The sequence below is a fragment of the Lipophrys pholis genome (genome assembly GCF_963383615.2).
Source record: "Lipophrys pholis genome assembly, chromosome: 21".
Taxonomy (NCBI): domain Eukaryota; kingdom Metazoa; phylum Chordata; class Actinopteri; order Blenniiformes; family Blenniidae; genus Lipophrys; species Lipophrys pholis.
This window is the reverse complement of record NC_137649.1, coordinates 5,316,002-5,336,484: the sequence shown is the minus strand read 5'-3', so window position 1 is coordinate 5,336,484 and position 20,483 is coordinate 5,316,002. Positions and strand designations below refer to the sequence as shown.

At 41.5% G+C, this 20,483-nt stretch overlaps 1 protein-coding gene across 1 annotated transcript in view; it reads left to right on the top strand.

Moving 5' to 3' along the window:
• Positions 1-4,129: 4,129 nt before the first annotated feature.
• The window catches only part of impg1a (interphotoreceptor matrix proteoglycan 1a), a 64,522-nt gene continuing 48,168 nt past the window's right edge, over positions 4,130-20,483 (top strand). Inside the window, exons 1-4 of the mRNA XM_080490681.1 lie at positions 4,130-4,521; positions 10,038-10,241; positions 12,481-12,647; positions 17,552-17,592. Coding sequence (XP_080346807.1) covers positions 4,458-4,521; positions 10,038-10,241; positions 12,481-12,647; positions 17,552-17,592 — 476 coding nt within the window. The 5' untranslated portion in view covers positions 4,130-4,457. The remainder of the gene's footprint in view (positions 4,522-10,037; positions 10,242-12,480; positions 12,648-17,551; positions 17,593-20,483) is intronic.

The window sequence follows — 20,483 nt, the reverse complement described above, 5'->3', positions numbered from 1 at the left end:
ATGATTCAATCTCATCATCAGCATCAGCATCATCATCATCATCCTCATCATCCTCAGGGAATCAGGTCAGGTCAGTAGAAAGGGGCAGGTTGTAAAATATGGTGCTAAACTCATTCACTAATAAAGATATTCATGGTGACCTAAACAAAACGTACTTACTACTAGTACACTAGTCTGAGGCTCTGTGTACGCGACAGTGATTGCAGTGTTTTTTGGTGTCCGTTACCAAAACAGAGCCACTGAAAACGCAACTTTTTGAAAACGGTTTCCAAGGTGCAACTTTTTTGAACATGCTCCAACTCTGTTTCCATGGAGACAACAGAAATGCTCCTACTGCACACGCCACAGTAAATAGTTCTTCTGCACATGCACTAGTAGATGGACAATAAGATCAATGTTTCCTCCAGAGTGTCATGAGTCCCAGTTCATATTCTCCTGTGACTTAATAGTTTTATTTTGACAGTCACAGTAATAACAATCCAACTTCATCGTCTGTCCATACGAATGTCTGTGTTCTCGCCATTGTTAAAGGAGTCATCACCTGGTATTATCACATACCCAGTCTCCTTTAAATTGTATTTAAATACATTTTTAGACTTTATTAGGATAAAGAAATCAAACACAGAGCTCGTTCTGACCCTTTTTCGTACCGCAACCTTGTCTCACGAGAGTTGATTGGCTGCAGGAACTGTCAATCATGGATACGAGCGCGAGCCCGATTAACAGTTCGCCGCTGTCTGTCTACCGTAATTTCAGGGTGGTGGACAGAGGTGGTTAAAGATATTAGCCTCCTGTGTTGATGACAATCTCAATTTTACGTTTTGGCGCCGCCTTGTAGGCAGTTCTGGTTTGAACAAAGACCAAACAAAAGAAATAAAACTTTTAAAAGTTTCAACTGAGGTCCAAAATCAATATAGCTATGTATTTTAACAAGGAAAAATGTGATTTTGAGGTGATGACTTCTTTAATGCTGATAGAGTATTGTTGTCTGTGTGTATGAGCGTGTGGTCTCATCACAAAAACAAACTGCACCCACTGGTGGCCCTACATGCTAACTACATCCTTATCAGCATTTATGCCGTTACCGTATAAATGGATGTTTTACAAGCATTACCATGTACACCCGAAACTTTTCTGACACGAAAATGCAAAGATTATGCGTTTTCACTTGAAACGCTCTTTTTGTCATGTAAAAGGAAGCTTGGTTGTAAAAAGGTTGTTATTGTAAGCACTGTGCTGTTAAAATAATCATTTTGCAGACACAAATGATACCTGAACAATAGCTCGAGCACTTCTGTCTGAAAACGGAGACTCTCACATTGTTAACACGTCCAACAGAGATGGAGCTTCAAAACAAAGGCTTCTTTATTTCTGGAGCAAACATCACTTGTATAAATGTCCTGCAGGACTTAAAGCCTGAGATGGCATAAGCTTGTGGACTTATGGGATTTGTAACAAAAGCATCAAAGTATGTTGGGACGAACAGAGGATTTAAGTATTCATTTATTCCTCAGAGGCAGACTGCAGAATCACGGTTTGAGTTATGATCTTTGTTCTGCCCGTAGAAATGAAAGCAGTGAAGGCCACAGACTCAGAAGTGAAATGCAACAAGAAAATTACCAGACTGAAAAAAAAAAAGAAAGAAGCGCACAATTGAGTGATTCAGAACCACGTTCGCCTTCAGTACGACACGTGCTGCACGGTGAGCTGTAGATGAGGATCGCTCAGAATGATAATGTGAAGGTGTTATTTCACATGAGAGGCGGCGTTGTGCAACTCCCCCGAAGTTTGTAATGGATTTAAAGGAGGCTCCCACAAACAGCACGATTTTCGGCCGTCTGAGACAAAAGATCGGATCACAGGTGAATCGTTCTTCAAATCTGCGGTCGCCGTTCCAGCACAGCCAAAGTATGGCTCGTAAGCCCGCGACCTCTATCGGACTGTGGGAAGTCAAAGCAGCAGCTGCGGTCACGTCAGTTGCTGCAGTGACCGGCAGTCCGCACGAAACAAACTGTTTGGTCTGCATGGAGCATGTGTTGTTGGAAAAGACCACAATAGTAGATGCTAACTTAAAATGCTAGTGGATGCTAATAGATGTTATCAAGATTTACTTCAAGCTCCCATTGCAACATTAGCCTCCAGGTTGTTGTCCTCTCTCTCTCTCTCTCTCTCTCTCTCTCTCTCTCTCTCTCTGAGTAACGACTGTGTCCATATTATCTTCCTTCTCTTTTTTCAAGATTTCTTTCCAAACGCATCAATACCACAACGCTGAGGCTGCGTTCATGTGTATATATGAATGTGATTATGCAACCCCCTCCCCCTCCCTCCGCCAGGCAGCGTGTGTTCGTACCGTCTGCAGACATCATTATTTACATTCGTCCCGTGCAGTGTGAGAGGTTTTGACTGCTAAAGATTGTTTAAGTCTCACAGTGTGGGGAAGCCTTAACAGGTTGTGGAGTTACTAGCTTAATTACAGCAAATAAAAACTAACCAGTTACTTGGGAACGTTGCTCTTCTGTGCCTTCAAATAGTCTCTCTCAGGTGCCCAGAGCTGAATTGTTCTGGTACTGAATGGATCAGTTCATGACTGATTTATTCATTAAGTTCAGGTGAAGTTACATCAGTCAGTGGAAGGAAGATGCTCTAAAATCTGGACATTCATGTTGAGAGAAATGGGTTGATAAACTAATGACAAGGAGAGGACACTTGAACAAAACAGCTGAGGTAAACTGCCACCATGTAGACAGCTTTTGGAAAACCGCTATTTGAAGGCTACTAATGCTAATCACAGCTACTGTGGATGCGAACTATTGCTAGTGTTACTGACTGTGGGACATCTTTCATGTAGATGTCGGGAGTGTGAGGTGCTCTTACTCCAGTAAGCAGGAGTTTACTGAAATAGCAACTATTTTGAAACCCGCTAAAGCTAATAGTTAGCTTTGTGACAACCTTCCCTTCAGGAACACCCTGGTCTACCAACTGAGCCACAGCTGATACCAGGATGGGCTATGTGCTCGTTCCCAATGTCCGAAGTTTGACATCAACCTCCGAGCCTTGCAGCTAAATGGCTAATCTGCTAACAGCATCGTTGAGGAACAGCCCTGACCACTGTGTGGCGATATTGAGATAGCAATAGATTTGCGATGTGTTCTACAACCCTGGTGTTTGGATTGTGCTCATTTTTATTTCACTCTGAAACAACCAGTCCACAAAATGTTATTTTATGCTGTTTCAAAAGTATTTTCTTGTGATCGAAATTCTTCTTAGCAATTTTAGCTACAATTTGGTAAATAATAAACTTCTCTTATGTAGCATTTGCTTCAGCTGTACGTAAGGTGTTTGACATAGTTTTTCACGTTCACAACCGTGACGGCTACGAATAAAAGAATCTCAATCCATCCATTGGGGACAATTTGGGGTTCGGTGTCTTGCTCAAGGACGTATATACAAATGGAAATGGGGGATCGAACCTGCAACCTGTGATTGAAAGATAACCAACACGACAACGAATTAGAGTGTATCCGCAAAACTTTCTTCACTTTTTGGGGGTCCGTTTACACGGCACCAGTTTGCGGATGCACAGTATCCGCAAAGTTGTGTCATCAGTCCATGCGGATGTCGGGTTCTCTCCATTTTCTTCACGTTTATAGTATTTTGTTCTCTGCACACGTCTGTGTAGTTTCATTACAAAATCAAGCTACAGCGCCCTCCAGTGGCCCAGCATACTAACTACATCGTTGTCTCTGTGTCCGCTGGGGCAGTGTAAACGCACTCCTTTTTTTTAGCGGATTAGGTGTTGTCATGTGAAACATTGTCGTGTAAACAGGGCCTAAGCCACAGCCACCCCAAATGTCGCGCCCCCAGGTCCCCCTCCACCTTGAGTGTCAGGCTTTTAATCTCTGTTGTGGCCTGAAGGGTATCATGTGTAAAAGCTCTCTGTGAAGAGAAGCAGCTGAATGAACACATGAACTGAAACCTTCTGAAGGGGTGACATGGGCGATAGGGTAAGCCAGCAGGGGGTGTGCTACACAAACTGGTGACTGTGGTTGACAGATGCCCCCAGAAAGCCACTAACAGGATGACGGGTGCGCTGCGAGGGCCACGGAGTAAAGACGGCTTATGTCTGAGCAGTAGATAAACAGATTATTCCCGAAACGGTGCCTGCTTTTTTAACCTCGTCACTCTTGCCACACTCCCAGCTCCCGCTGTCCCACAGCTCGATCCTGGTGTGGGGGGGGGTGGAGTGGACTTTTACACTTCCCTCCATCACATGGACATCGCAGAGATCATCGGAGCATTGCAGCAACACCACCAGCAGCTTGTGGAGACCCTGAGTAATCTTCTGCACCCATGATCTCCACCTGAGCCTCCAGGACCCTTCCTCCTCCTCCTCTTCCTCCCACCTCCTCTCACCCCACTGGAATTACTTTTTCACCATTTTTTGCGGATCTTCCACGATGCTCTGGCCGCTCGGACTCGCGCTGCTGTTCGTCGTCGCTCCGCAAGCCGCGGGAATTAAAGGTAAGCTTCATTTTGCTCTCAAAGCTTCAATCTCCCTGAGCCTCTAACACTCACAAGACCTTCACAACTTCGGTGAAAAGTCGCATGCAACAAAAAAACCTTAGAAAGTCGGTAGATAAGAGCTGATTGATATGAGGATTTAAAGAGAAAGACTATCAATACACATACAAAACTTAGTCACATTGTGCAGCAAAGCCTATTACAATTGCGTAAGTACTTCCTGTGAAATCGACAAGGTGTTGGATTGTCACTCTCTCACCTGAGGATACAGAGAGTCCCTGCTAACGTATACAAAAAAGCCAAAAAAGGTGAACAAATTCTCAATTTTACCCTGTACCGCACCCAACGTGACATGAGCATCAGCAATCAGGATACATATACTGTATATGTGTAAACATGTCCAAGACGCAAATAGATTGCACTGACAATGGCACACTTGAGTGGATTTATTGGCGCCTCCCTGACAGCTTGACAATCAGAATTACAGCTCTGGCCACACTCATTTCAGAGACGAAGAACCAAACAGACAGACGTTGGGCATGTGATTCCTGAATCGTCTTGGCTGGCGTGTTACAAGTAATTCAAGCATCTTAGCATTGACGGGAAATCACTCGAGCCCCACCTGCCCTTCCAAACCTTTGCCCTTGCCAGGTGTTTATTCATGGTAGAGAGTTTAGCCTGGTGCATTACAAGAATAAATTCATCCGTCCGTTCGTTCATTCGTTCGTCCATCCATCCGTCCGTCCGTCGGACATCCAGATCAGGGTTGAGTGTGCTGGAGCTGATCCCAGAAGGATATTAGTGAAGGTAGAGTACATACTGCACAGGTCACCAGTCCATCACGGAGCAAGTTTAGACGCAATTGACCACATTTCTATTTTAGAGGCATCGTTTCAGGCGTTTTGCATTTACACAGCAGCGCTTTGCAAACGAAACTCCGAAAACAATTTAGTTTTCATGTAGGGCCACTAGTTGGTGCTGTTGTTTGTTTTTGTATTGAATCTGCACACACATGATGCTTAGAACAATCTGCTCTAAGCATTAACAATGGGAGACGGACACAGACATTCTAGTGGATAGAAGACCAATTTGGATCACTGTACCAGGTGACTGTCAACTATAAAACTACCAAGTCCAGGAGAATATGGAATGGGAGACATGATACTCTGGAGGAAAACGTTGTTATTGTCCATCTACTGAGAATGTGCAGAACATTTTACTACAGCTGTGGTGCACATGCACAGTAGCAGCGATTTTGGAAGCTATAAGTTGTATTTTACTCTTCCGCCCCTCCTTCCATCTTCTATAGCGCTTTATTCTATTCAGGGTAACAGGGTGCTGGAGCCAACCACGGCTAACTATGTGCGAGGGCGGGATACCACCTGGACAGGCCGCTAGTCATCACGGGAAAAACACACAGCGAGACAGGCCACACACCACAAACAGCACCCACTAGTGGCCCAACATGAACACTGCATCATTTTCCGAGTTTCTGACATTTACGTATAAAAGGACATTGCTTTCAAAATGATGCGTTTTCACGTGAAACTGTGGTGTCAACAGAGGATAAGATGCTCTATAATCCAGACGATACTTTGGACGGCAGTTTACATGAATCAATTAACCTCAAATGAAAGCCGCAGTAAAGTATGAAATTGCTTTTCCAAGATTCAGATGAAGCCCATTTGCTTCACGTTGTGTATCCCCAGGACAGAGGAATCATTCGAATTGTGAGAAAGTCTCCTTTACAAAGCAGCTGGGCTCATTTTGTTCACATTAATAGTGTTTAATTTGTTTCACACTGGTGTCAGCAGCCGAGGAGGAAAATGAATTGTGACCGAACACGTGTACGTACGTGTTGTTTAGCAGCTGCTTTTGATCTCGAGCGCATTTCAAGTGCAGCAAGTGCTTATATTTTTAGTGCGAGTGGGCACGAAGAGAATCCCCCCCCCCCCCCCCCCCCCCCCACCCCCGCCCTCCGGAAGGCAGAGATACAGTCAGAGTCCACTAAGTCAGCAGCAGAACACATGACGATGGCCTCATTTTCATCCTGCTAATTACTGTTTTCGATGGTTTTTACCCTTTAGGTGGTAAGTGTAAACTACATATATGTCTTCATGCATTTGTAGGAAGACAGAGCCGCTCAGAAACTATTTAAACGTGTTTCTACCAACGAGAAACTTCTGCAGAAACTGGGGACGTGAATCAGAAGTAAAGGTCAGAAACCCAGAAGAACTGAAGGAGGCAGCTTCACCCTTTAGTCCTGAGGTTTGACCTGAATTTTAAGACCAAATATAATCATCACTGTCATTGCAAGACAAAAACAATGGCTGTGTTGTGTTCATCAGCAGGATTCAGAGTGAAGGAAACTAATCATAATAAATACAGAATAAATGTTTACTAATTCAAAATAAATGAATTCAGAAAATAAAAAACAATTATACATATTAATAATGGGACTCCTTTGTCAACATACATAATATTGTTGAATAATTGATGTTATTATTTCTAATTAATCTCAGTTATTTCAATTTAATCGCCTCTTTTGATGCTTGCAGCAACATTTGTCACTTCAAACTCATTTTGGAAGATGAATAAATCAATGTACTTACATCTTCACGCAGCAAAAATATTGATTTATTTACAGTAAAAGAACTATTTAGAATGTATGAACAGCCAGTCTGGCACGAGTGAATCAATATAAAAACCTGGTAGAGGTCAATCCAATACTTTAAGTCACTGAGATGTTAACTGATTGTTTGTGTGTCGGATAAATGAAGTCTGAGTCCTATCTCACGATAAAACTCCTTGCACTTTTATCAACATTCAAAACGGACAGTGTCCAGCACACACACCCTCATCATACATGTGCCCACTTCAGCAGTCAAAAAGGGTTTGTCCCTCGGGGTGGATCACCTGCCCAACAAAGAAAAGATCCCTCATATATAAACCAGGAGCCAATTCCCACGTGGCACCCAATACACCGTGTACCATAGATCAACCAGTGAACATTCTGCTGCTCCATAGCCCTTAATAAAATCTGTACAGAGCAGGGAGGTTGGGTTTTTCTTTTTGTTTCACACCACTTCTAAAAAAAATCTTTCTAAAAACATCTGTTTCCATAGAATAATTCACTGTTTTACATCACAAATTTGAGCATTGGTGAACAAGCGTTTTCCCTTCATTTCTTCAGCACATGCTCAGTAGCTGGAGAATATGAATAATGTTATCCTACAGTCTGTGACACAGAAAGTACTGTGTCACAGTCACAGTAATAACAATCTATCTTGGTCATCTGTTCATACGAATGCAGAATTTTTCTGAAAATGAACTCAAACACGATGCATCTTCTTAGATAATGAATAGAAAATCAAGGAAACACTACAAGTCTGTAAAAAGTGACTTCAATCAAAGCACCAAATCAGAGAGTCTCGCGTCGGTGAGTAAAATAGAAATCTGTGAGATCATTTCTTCTTGAAGACATTTAAGTGATTCTATTGTTCAGATGAATGTTGGACGTCAAAGCTTGAAAATAAAACGTTTATTTTACCGATTTGGGTTATCTTGCGTACAGTGTTGAGACAGTTACCTTGAAAAAGTAATATGATTACTCCTTAAAAAGTAACTTCGTTACTTTACTGATTATCCATCCATTTTCTCCCGCGATTAAGAACCGTTGCGGCGGGTGGTGAGCCCACGGGAAGGTGGCGCCTGGCGTGGGACATGAACCCACTACCTTGAGATTGCGAGTCTCCTGCTCCACCAACAGAGCTAGCCACGGGTACTTTACTGATTACTTGTTTATAAAAGTAACTAAGTTAGATTACAAGTTACTTTTTAAAGTTACTTTCAACATAAAAATGACAACCGGTTTTACCAAAAACTCAGTTCTGATCACTGCCTGACCTCCTGCTGATACATATTTAACCTTTGACCTTCATTCTTTGCTGCATTTACTGTTTATCTGACTACACATTTATTATCAGATCTTTACTATCACTGGTATTTATTTACCCCGTGATGTAGTTGTAGTTGCACTATTCATCTATCTATTTATTTGCACTGCCTTCCCTGTGCAACCTTTTAATTGTCCCCTGTGTACAAATAAAGTGTTTGATTTATGTAAAAAGGTGCGGGGCTTCCTGCCAATATATCTTTTTATGAGGAAAATTACATAAATAGTATAACATGTCTGCAGTTGTGTTCTTGCTGCAATGATAAGGTTTATTGATGTTTGTTAGTTCCGATTCTTTTGTGTTACTTGAATGCAACGTTTGAGCGAGTGGGCCTGTGATTGGCTGAGAGTGGAGAAGGGGGCGGGTCAGGTGAGCGTGCTGCATGCACGTGAGTGTGTCTTTGTCCATTTGGAGCAGAAAGAAGGAGCTGCGGGTTCTGTTCAGAAATAAAGAGGCTTTATTCTCGCAGGACGCTACAATAGTAACGCACAGTTTCTTGGATAAGTAACTTTAATCTAATTACTGGTTTGGAAATTGTAACGCGTTAGATTACTTGCTTCTAAGTTACAAAGTTACTAAGTCACGCCTTACCGGCATCACTGCTTGTGTATATATTCTTAAACTAAAAGGTGTTCTGATGCGTCACATTCTATACCGGAAGTTTGACACCTGAGCTAATCTGCTAGCTGCAATGCTAAAGAGGCAACAGCTGAAATCAGGTGATTTTTTATTTTTTTATTTTTTTAAGATAAAATACTTAAAAGTCACAAATAAACCTGATTTCAAATAAAATGCCAGGTCTCTGATTGTATCAGGGCATCATGGAAAGTAGTTTATTTTACAAACTAGTCAACTTACCAATGAGGTAAACCGCTCCGGTCGCCCATTTTCTACTGGACATGCAAACACAAGGACATCAGGAAAACACAGGACGTCCTGCATTTTATCAGTGGAAAATAAGTGTTAACCTCAGCGTCAACCTTAGGATCACAAAGAGAAGACGATGCATGCTTAGTTCACACTGCACTTGAATACTAGGACTCAGTCGGACACAGTTTCTCAGTCTGTAAAAAAGTGTGATCAGTGCCTCGTTAAATCTCCTGAATGGGATGAAATATGTCACTTGATTGGCTAATTTCAACTTAAACACAGGTTTCTGAGAAATCGAAAATCCTATTATAACTAAACATTTAATAAAAAGTAAGGAAATGTATGCCGGATACAACTGAAAAATGAATTTCCATCCATTTTAACTGCTGCCACATGTGCAAGGTTTTTAAAGTAATGAACAAGCACTCATCAGTATTTACTAAATGTAAGTACTTGGTATGTAGATGCCAGATGCGACTATTAGCTCTCTCCAGATAATTTTTCAACTGATTTTCCAGATGGACGGGTGGAGTTAAATTTTTCTGTTTCCAGGACAAACTGACGGCACATCTGATTCAAGCTTGTTTTGAAATGTTGCCAACATATCAATTGAGCTGTTTGCTAATCTTGATGAATGGAATTCCAAACCAGAAGACATGAATTTGACCTGAGCCATTCCGTGTCTTCCAGAGAGCGGCGTCCGGCCGCTGGCCGGCGGCTCGCTGCGTCTGGTGGAGCTGCTGAAGATGTCCTCGCGCGCCAAAGGTTCAGAGTCACAGCTGGTCCCACGTCGGTCCAAGAGGTCGGTGTTTTTACACTCTGGAGTGAGGATCTGTCCTCAGGAGAGCGTCAGTGACGTGCTGGCCAGCCACCAGGCGTACTACCAGCTCAGAGGTACTCTTCTATCCGTGTGTAATCTTTACTTTACAATAGCAGTGCATTGTGAATATTGGAGTTACAAGTACATGTAACATAGAATCAGCATTCAAACCAAAGTCAGATTACAGTCTTCTGTTTGATCATTTACGTAACAGGACAACAGTTATCGGCTTTAACTGAGGAAAACACTTTATTATTAAATCAGAAACATGGGCTTTTTAACTCATTTCTGTCGATTACATTGTGAGAAAATCACTTTGTAATGTTTTCCTGCCGGTTCTGTTCAGACCGGATGTCACTTGTTTAAACTTTGACAGATTAAATCATGAAACTTTTCCTTTATTAAAAAGTTAACTTAATGAAACACCTTTGTGTGTGAGACCCCTGCTGTGACACATCATCGCCACGCGAACACAGAATTTATGAACTGATGAAAGTTTGTTCCGTGCTGTAAATGTCAGACATCGGCTGGATGATAATACAGACGTGAACTCGATTTGACAGATTAATTCCCCCTCTTTTTTTTTTTTCCCCTACGTCTTATCTAGTTTGATTCCTGTTTTATGCAAATATCTTCCTTTAATCTCTCTCATCTCCTCATCTATTATCTTCCTTCCCGTTTAATCGTTTTTGATCTTTTGTACTCGTCCAACACAAACTTTACCGTCTGATTGTCTGGGAGTAAATAGCTCAGAAGAAAACATTGTCATTGTTTAGCTCGATTTTTGGTCCTGCGCTTATGAAATAAACCTGTAACGACCTTTAATTACCTGATTTACTGGGATCCTCTGAAAAAAACGTGATACATTGGTGATTCCAGTTCGTTTGTTTTGCAGGTGAGTCACATGAGGGTTTGACCCGTTTTAGGCCCTGTTTAGGTCCACTTGACTGGTCACTTGAAGTAAAATCTTGAAAACGGAACTTAAAACGAAACTTTAATTTTTGTGAAAACAGAAAACATTTGTTGCATTTTGGGTGTCTGTTCACACGGCAATGGTGCACAGAGCATCTGATAACGCAAGTTTTTGAAAATGGCTCCTCAGCTGGAAGTTTTCGACAATGCAGTGTGTTTACACTGGAGCGGCAGACGCAGAGACAATGATGTAGTTAGTATGCCGGGCCACTGGAGGGCACTGTTGCTTGATTTTGTAATGAAACTCCGCTCGAAATCGCTCTGACTGGTCATGCGCATCATGGCCATAGTAAATAGTTTTTCTGCATGTTTCCTCCAGAGTGTCATGACTCCCAGTCCGTTTTCTCCTGGACTTGGTAGTTTTATAGTTGACCGTCTCTGTAATAACAATCCAACTTCATCGTCTGTCCATACAGATGTTTTCCTATTGTTGATTTTTATAGTCTAATGTTCTCTGCTGAATATGTGTGTGGTTTCATTACAAAAAAAGCACCGACTAGTGGCCCATTTCCACGACGACCTTTTAAAAATAGCAGAAACGCTGAAATTAATGTCGTTTTTCATGTTGATGTAGCATGTTGGGCCATGAGGTGGCGCTATTATTTGTTGTTGTAATTAAACCACACACACACGTGTGCAGAGAACAACACACTAATAGTGAGTACATTCGTATGGACAGATAATGAGGTTGGATTATTATTACTGTCAACTATAAAACTACAAAGTCCCAGGAGACTTAAGCACTGGGAGTCATGACACTCTGGAGGAAAACATTGTTATCGTCCATGGACTGAGCATGTGCAGAAGAACTATTTACTACGGTCGTTGTGCCCATGTGCAGGAGCAGCACTTCAGAAAAGTTGTGTTTTTACCCGTTACCACAGAGATGGAGTCGGAGCGTTTCCAAAAAGTTCCACCTTGTGAGCCATTTTCAGGAAGTTTTTTTTTTCCCAGGAGCTCCGAGCTCCATTGTATAAACAGACAACCAGAACGCAACACACGTTTTCTATTTTGTCGTCTAAACAGGGCCTCGGTTAATAATGAAGAAATTATCTAAATGCTGAAATGTTACAGTGGCTGGTTATTAATGGAAAATGTATTTATCAGACACAAAGCCAGAATGAAGTGATGGCAGCTTTTCTAGTAATAAGCAGATGAGAAAAGAGTAAGTGAGTGGAGGTACTTAGTCGCTGGCGGTGGACACACACACACACACACAGAGAGAATATAAAGCTTTAAACTCCCAGCTTCAGTCTTCCCATTGGGTGGCAGAGTGTCACAGTGTGTCAGCGAGGATCTCCTGGTTTATCCCTGTTGTTTTTTTCCTGTTGTTGCGCTCAGTTTGTCAGGAGGCCGTGTGGGAGGCGTTCAGGATCTTCTTCGACAGGATCCCCGGCACGGCCGAGTACCAGCGCTGGGTTCACACGTGTCAACAGGAGTCGCTCTGCATCTCCGACCTGGCCAAGAACTTCAGCGGCTCCGAGGAGCACATGGGCATGATTCAGAGGGTGAGAGGAGTCACACACAGTCACTGCAGACTTTTTACTGGGCTTCACGCTGACTGAGGAAAGGTTTCGACTGATTACCAGAAGTCCCCCCCCCCCCCCATGAGCTCTCCTCCCATTGTTAGTTGGGATCTGATCTGCTTTCAGATAAAGCCGAATGCAGTATGGAGTTAAGACATAAACACTGAAAATGTGAATAAGCAGAGAAGATAAATACTCTCTTTGTAGGCACATCAATACATCTCAATGGCTTCGGTCTCCTGACAGCTTTACACGGCTCTAAAAGCTCCTAAATGTGCATTTCCTAATGATTCTTGATTCTGCATTTACATTTTCTTGGGTGACGATGTGTCAAACTAAAAGGTTTATCTCTGTGAAGACTCCTTCAGGTCGTGGTCTCTTTGATTCTTGTCTTAAAGGTTAGTTGACTGCAAAGTATCAATCTCGAATGAATACTCAGAGCTGATGACTGCGACAATCTGCCTCGAAGCGCAAGAAAATAATATGATATAGCATTGGGCCATTGCTCTATGAGCATTTTGTTACAGGGGAAGCATTTAAAAGTAGATAGAGACGCTTTGTGGATGTTTTCCATCTTTGAATCTCCACAAAAATCTGCCAATGATTGTTTTGGCGCTTTGCAAATGTCGCTTCGATTGTCACGTCATCCTTTGCTTTCTATCGGTTGTTAGCAGCTGGAGCTCGTAGCAGCAGTTAAACTGTGAAACGTTAGTGAGATGGCGACTGTCCGAAGAAGAGTGTTGGTTACACGACCTCCACCGCTGTCGGCAAACGTGATTTAAGCCACGATCAGAGAGCCCGTCTTTCAAAATCACATCCTTCAGGTTTTTAAGAAGTGTCACCTCTCACGTTAGGGATTTCATCAGACAAACTAATGAAAATGCATTTACTGTAGTTTTAGTGCTATTGACCGCTGTCGTCGTATGTTTCCTGAATTAACAGCCAATGGGCGACCAGTGATCACCATTAGTCACCGTTTGTCACCATTGGTCCTCATTGGTGAGAAATGCTGACTGATGATGGTGACTAGTAATAACCGACGGTGGCGATGACGACAAACGGTGACCCACAGCTCACACATCACTAAGGAGCAGTTTGAGATTCAACTGTTCCACAAGGACACTTGGCCCACGGACAGTGAGGAGGGGCGTCAAACGTCACACCTTGGTGAGCTGGAGCGATTGGCTGGACTCCAGGATGATGCAGAGGGTGCACTATAGATGTTGTTAAAGTAATGTAGATGAAAATAAGAGGTGTCTCGGAGAAATCAGTGAGAGGAGAACGACACCATGGGGTCGCTTATCCCAATTCTGAGAAGCCGACCTTCAGGGATTGTGTTTCCCAAGAGACCAAAAGAATCAAGGTACAGAAGTGTCTATCTGTCTAAGTGACTGTCTCAAAATGGAACAGTCTGACTTTGCTATGATGGACTAACTGGTTCAAAGGTGTTGGAGAGGCTGAGAGTAGAAGGGGTGGGGAGGGTCTATGCTTTCATTGTTTGATTTTGAAAGCCTACCTTCTTTATACACGCGCCGAAGCTGCTCCAAACACGGAGACCCAACTGGACGGTCTCGCCGTGAGGCGTGGCTGTAAATGAACGGAGTTCTCAGAAGCAGGACAAGAGGTGAAACGTCTTCAGAAACCTGAAGTGAATCGACTTTCCTCTAAAGACACGAATCAGCGACTTTATTAGAAGCCAATCAGGACAGGCGTGCATCCGCAGCAGTTGAAGAACGGAACGAGCGACACATGCGGACACAGACACAATAGAGTCTATGTCGGCTCGGAACAACAACCCCCGGTGCTTTGATTCAACCTGTCGTGTTCACTTATCTGGAAATATTATCACGTTCACAAATGGGCCGCAGCAACGTGGCCAATGTAACAGCCCAGATGTGAGAGTGTAATCACACTTTTAGATTACTCACAGAGCGGCGTGTGAACTGAAGAACAAACGTTTCTGCTCTGAATCCCACGAAACCTCTCCTGTTTTGCTTCAGACGAGACTCCCCCTTCAACACGCAAGTGAGCCCGTTACACAACTCGTCTGGAGTGAGGATGGCAGACTGATTTAAAGACTTGAATATAGGAAGAAGAAAAAAAACGTGCCATGTTACTTAATGAGATAGGTGCTTTTTTTTTTTATAGTGAAAGGATGAGCTTCACAGTGTTTGGACTCTGATTGAGGCATTTATCTTCATTTTAAAAAAACTATAGTAACAATATTGAAACCCATCAATTCGAGTAAGTCATATTTAGTGTTATTCTCTTTATAGATAACACATTGTATTGTGAGACAGTGATAGAGAATAATGTTGAAGGGTCCTTAATAAGGGCTTAACCGCATTTACAGGTTTTTCTTAACTATAATTTGTGAAATATGTGTTATTTTAGTCTGTTTTAAAAGAGATTTTAATTGCCTATTTGTAATGTTATGTTTTTGTAAAGGAGGGAAATCAAATATGATTCAGGAGACATTTGTGTAGTTCAAGGGATATGTGTGTTTAATGTGTGAAATCCAAAACATATTGTGTATTTATGATTAATATACGTACCACGTGCATTAGAACAAGAAACGTTATGTGTTATTTTGTCAACTGAAAATGTTCAAAACGAATAAAACTAAACTAAATTCAATGAAATAAACACACGTAACAGAATATCCCCGGGGTCTGCAACCTGCAGCTCTTCAGGACCTCTGTGGTGGCTCCATGAAACTTTCAAATTCAGTGTAAATAAACATTTTGCTCTCAATTTTAATTGATGTGCACGTCACACTGACTGTCAAAAATGGTCTGAAAAACAGCAAAAAAAAAAGCTAAAATAAACCAGAAAAATCCTAAAAAATGGATAAAATAGCTAAAACTACAAAAACAACAACAACAAAACAAAACATCTGTTAAAATCACTCAAAGCAGTAAAAACCTTTAAATTATAAATCAAGTTGCATAAAAAGGCTAAAACAGCAGAAATCCATGAGAAAAAAGAAAAATTGCTGAAATTATCTACAGAAGCAAAGAGAATGTAAAGTATATTTAAGATTATTAAATGTAACTGAGGCTCCAGAGAAATTATTATCTGGTGGGAAATTGCAAAAACGTCTCTTTTGTTCATGAAGGTTGCAGACCCCTGGCATATATCTTTACTAACTTCAAAGGGTTTAAAGATCCCCCTTTGAACAACTTCAGGGTTAAAAACTCTGGGTTCCCAGCAGCCTCCAGACAATGTCCATTGAACCGTTTTGAAGATGTGACGGTGGATTGTTGTTTTGAGCCGCAGCGGCGAGAAGCAGCCTGTTAGAGGAGATTCCAGTGACCTTCCAGTCGCGAGTCCTCTCCTCTAAACTGCAGCGCCATCCAGATGCCGCTCGCCGAGCGTTATTTCACTCTGTGGGCCGGCAGTGGTGTCGTAAATCCGTCAGTAAACATTCATCAATGCGGCATCTGTCCTGCCGGTGATGTCGCCACATGGGCTCTTTCTATGGAGCTGAGGGGAGGGGGGGGGGGGGGGGGGGGGACTCCCGTGTGAAGATTTACATCAAATCAGCCCGACCAACAGCAGCTTTACCGCTGCATCTAAATTCTGGAGCTGTCAGATATAAAAACAATAAAAAACCAACGAGCTTGTCGATAAACCTCTTTTACAAACTGTCACGATTGTTGTTGTATTTTTTCCGAGTGTTTATCTTTGCAGAAAAGAATCCTGCGTTTTGTTCGCCTCCGCAATTTCCGTGCCGTTTCAGTCGCTCGCCCTGCAAATTGTCTATAAAACAGTCAGAATTTATGATGCATAGATTCACTCTTTAAAAGAAATAGACTGAGCAAATGAAGGGAATGTGTTTTTATGTTTAAACTTCTGATAAATATCAAATTGGCAAACCGGAGGAGAAAAACATAAAAACCGTTGGTGACATTGACGGACTGATGTTATTCCTCAGTATTACAACGACACGATTCAGCATCACTGGGAAATCAACAGGGATTCTTCAGTCCTACGTTGTAACTACTGTCACGATCTGAACGTGACGCTCACTTGTTAATTATCAGAAAGGAATAAAACTGTTAACAAAGGGACTCCCGAGAGTTTTTGTATTGGGAATGAACAGCAGGCGTGAAACCAAGTTTTGTCCTACACTAGTTGTGTATGTGAGCGATAATGTACTCCTCGTTTCTTGAAATTGCCAGAAGAAACTATTAAAAACAAAACAAAATAGGACCAAAAAAAAAACTAAATAACAGAACAAGTGAACTTTTGACACACGTTATGTAAGTTTGAGGATATTTGAGGAGGTAATCTTGTCGTACCACTTTTCACCAATAGATGGTGTATTTAGTCAGGAGCCTCATGGCCACAATAAGGCACACTTGATGCTAAATGTACTACTACGCCATCTCATGGTGCTAATTAAGTGAAATACTATTTATTACTAATTGATTTCAAGATGTATTATTTGATATTTGTACATTAAAAGCAAACAACCACCGGAGGCCTCCGAGTCAGACTGAAAGCTTCACATGTCATCTTCATATATTAAGAGTATTTTATGGTCTGTACAAATGCCTGAAAGCTGCATTAAACCATTGTTTTCAAGCTGTTCCCACAAATTTTTATCCACACAATCTCCTGCATGTGGCGGAAAAAAATAGTCTAAAAAGATTGAAATCATCCGTCTGTGTGTGTAAAAACAAAAGTTCCTGTGCCGAGAGCAGCGGCGGTGGCGGCGGCGGAGGCTGACACATGACATCATTATCACAAACAAAATCACTCGGCAGCCAATTACAGCACAAGTGTTAAAATGATGTGGATTGACAGAGTCTGCGCGACTCTCGCATTCAGTGATTGTTCTGCTGTGTGTGTTTTTTTTTGTTGTTTTTTTTGCTTCCCAGAGGATGAGCCGGCTGAGAGACAGGAGGCCTCCTCCGTCGAGGTAAGAGGTGGCGGATAATCGTGTTCACGCCGCGTCTCTATGGCGACGTTGCATACAGATAACAAACATGATGTAAACAAGGCGAAGCGGGCAGAGGCCGCTGTCGTTGTTGTCGGAGTCACCGCGAGTTCACCGAATGTGACCGATTTGTAAAAACAACGGGCGACTGTATTACAGCTCAGTGAGGAAACGTATAATGATATAAAACCAGAATACCAAAAGAATCTTGTTTATTAAAATGTTTTACACTGAAAGGTTGGGGATTGTTACTTGTTACTTTACTTTAGACTATAAAAATATGCAGCCGTCTCTCACTTTAGCATTAGTCCAAGTTGTTGCCCTCACAGTTACTATTCATCTTAACTCCTGTTTACTGGAAGAAAAACCAAGATGTGAAAACAGTAGAGTTACTACATCAAATGATTTAGAACCGGACTTAAAACATTACATCCAAATGAATGAAGTCATTTAGCTGAGATTAACCAGCCCAGTGGCCCCATTATAGACATTCTATAGCATGGGGTGTCAAACATGAGGCCCAAGGGCCAAATCCGGCCCACAAGACGCTCGAATCGGGCCAGGGAACAATTTCAAAGAAACTACAGTTTGTTTGTTTTTAAACAAGTAGCAGACACAACACATAACACGCTGTCAGGGTGAGTTTGTGAAAAAAAAAAAAAAACACCCACAATGCAACAGCGACGGGGGACATTTTTTGGACATTTCACTTTCATTTCACTTTTGCATCATACGGTTTCATTAAAGTTGGCTTTATGTTGAGCTTGTAGTCATTTTCAGTTGGAACATTTTCATCGCGTAGACTCAGTCACAACAAAGGAAAACTGTGAACTTTAAATTTAAAGGTTATTTTAGCACTATGTCACCAGTCCGGTCTGCTCAAGATGAATATTGAACTGTATGTCGCCCCTGAACTAAAATATGTTTGACACCCCTGCTCTATGGAATATCATCGTTTTCTTTATCTTTTATTTCTTACCTGAAAAATGTCTCGGTTTCAAAGGGTAACGAGGTAACCGGGTGCGAGGAGTTTGGACACATTTGGGAGGAGAATTCAGTTTTCGGGTCCGAGAAGTCCTAATTACAGTTTCACATGTTTTCTTGATCATTCCGATCCCGGACTATATTCCCAGTCTTTAAGGATCGATATCTGTTATTTCTGCTACCTGCTAGATTGATGCTTAAGGGTTAGGATAAAGGGCTTGGGCGGAGGTTCTTAATGTGTGGGAGGCAAACGTCTTAATCCCCGTCACATTGCAAGACTTCATTTTATTGGCTGTTCGGCTCCGTCGGAGGAAAACAGGCAGAATGAAGCGGCGCGTTTGAGAATCATTATGCGAGGCAGGGCACGTATTGAAGTGTGAGAGTGTAATGAACTCATCAATAATAGGAGCGGATCATCTTTCCCAAGGTTGTCGGTTCGATTCCCCATCTTGACCTGTTGTAAAGACATTGAACCCCCGAGTGGCTCCTGACAGTGTGACGGGTGTGTGTGAGCGTTAATTATACCACTGTTTGTGAGATCGTGTGAATTTGACGTATTGATTATACGATGCGTAACATCAGAAAAGTCAGTTAATTATTTATCCAAGCAGGTTGCTTCTCTAGCAGAAAAGCAAATTCCACATCGTATCAAAAGTATTTTATGAAGAACAACAAATATATAGAACAGAATAGAATAGAATAGAATAGAATAGGATAGAATAGAATAGAATAGAATAGAATAGAATAGAATAGAATAGAATAGAATAGAAATGTTAAAACAGTGTTGGCACCAGTGAAATGTTGTGGCAGCAACCTCAGTGACAGCAGTAAAAAAAAAAACACACAATGGTAGAAAATATATGAGCTTCTCCTCAAATGTAACCACCAGGAATAAAATAAAATTCTCATTCAGGTTACAAGATATTAGTTAACTCTGCGATTGGTTGAGTATCACAGTAATGATTTACAATAAATACTTACGAGGAAAATACTAAAGTCTTCCACATTTTTTCCGATAAAAATCAGTGCTCTTTCTTTTTCTCACAATCGACTGAGACCGTGAGTTATGAATTAAATTGTATAATTTTACATGAACTAAGTATATAACCAAACTGTTTTTTTTTTGTTTTTTTTATTTTAATAAAAAATTCTATCATTTCAAATTTGCAATGCATAAATGTAGATCGCATGGAAACAACATTTTCACAGTTAAGTTAATTTTTGAGACATGTTTAATGTGCATTTTTATACCGTTTTAAATTTGCAATATATTACTTGTCATTTAAAAGAGGGCAGTTGTCTCCTCAAGCAGACAAACATGCAGTCTGGTTATCATATTGAAGTACTAAATAGCCTTTTACTTATTTTATTTTCCAGACTATTAGTCACATCCATCCAAAGATGTGTACTGAAAAGTAAATTGATAAACATTTTTAGTTTAATTTTTGCTTACATTTTTTTTTTTTTGCTTACATTTCCTTCAGTCAGATATGGTAATGGTAATCTAGGGGTCCCTTATGGCACGTACTTGTATATTTTGATATCTAATTTGCTTTTAATATAAGTGGCATAACCGGCATATGGTAATTAGCATATTATACTGCTTCAGCAGTTTCCCAGCATTCACACTTATCAGTCATAGTCACACAAAGTTTCACACGCCAATGGCGACGGCTGGCGTGCGAGATGCTCGAACATCATCGGGGGGAAACTGTGGTCAGAGAAGGATGGGGAATCAAACCATTACCCTAGAAGACGATCTACGAACTGACCCGTTGTAAAGGAAGTGAAGTGATATAATCTCACGACCCGAAAAGACTCTTTAGATCGGGTATTTCTTGTTTTGGAAATCTCTCTGTAGACAGTATTACAAGAAAGCACAGTCATCC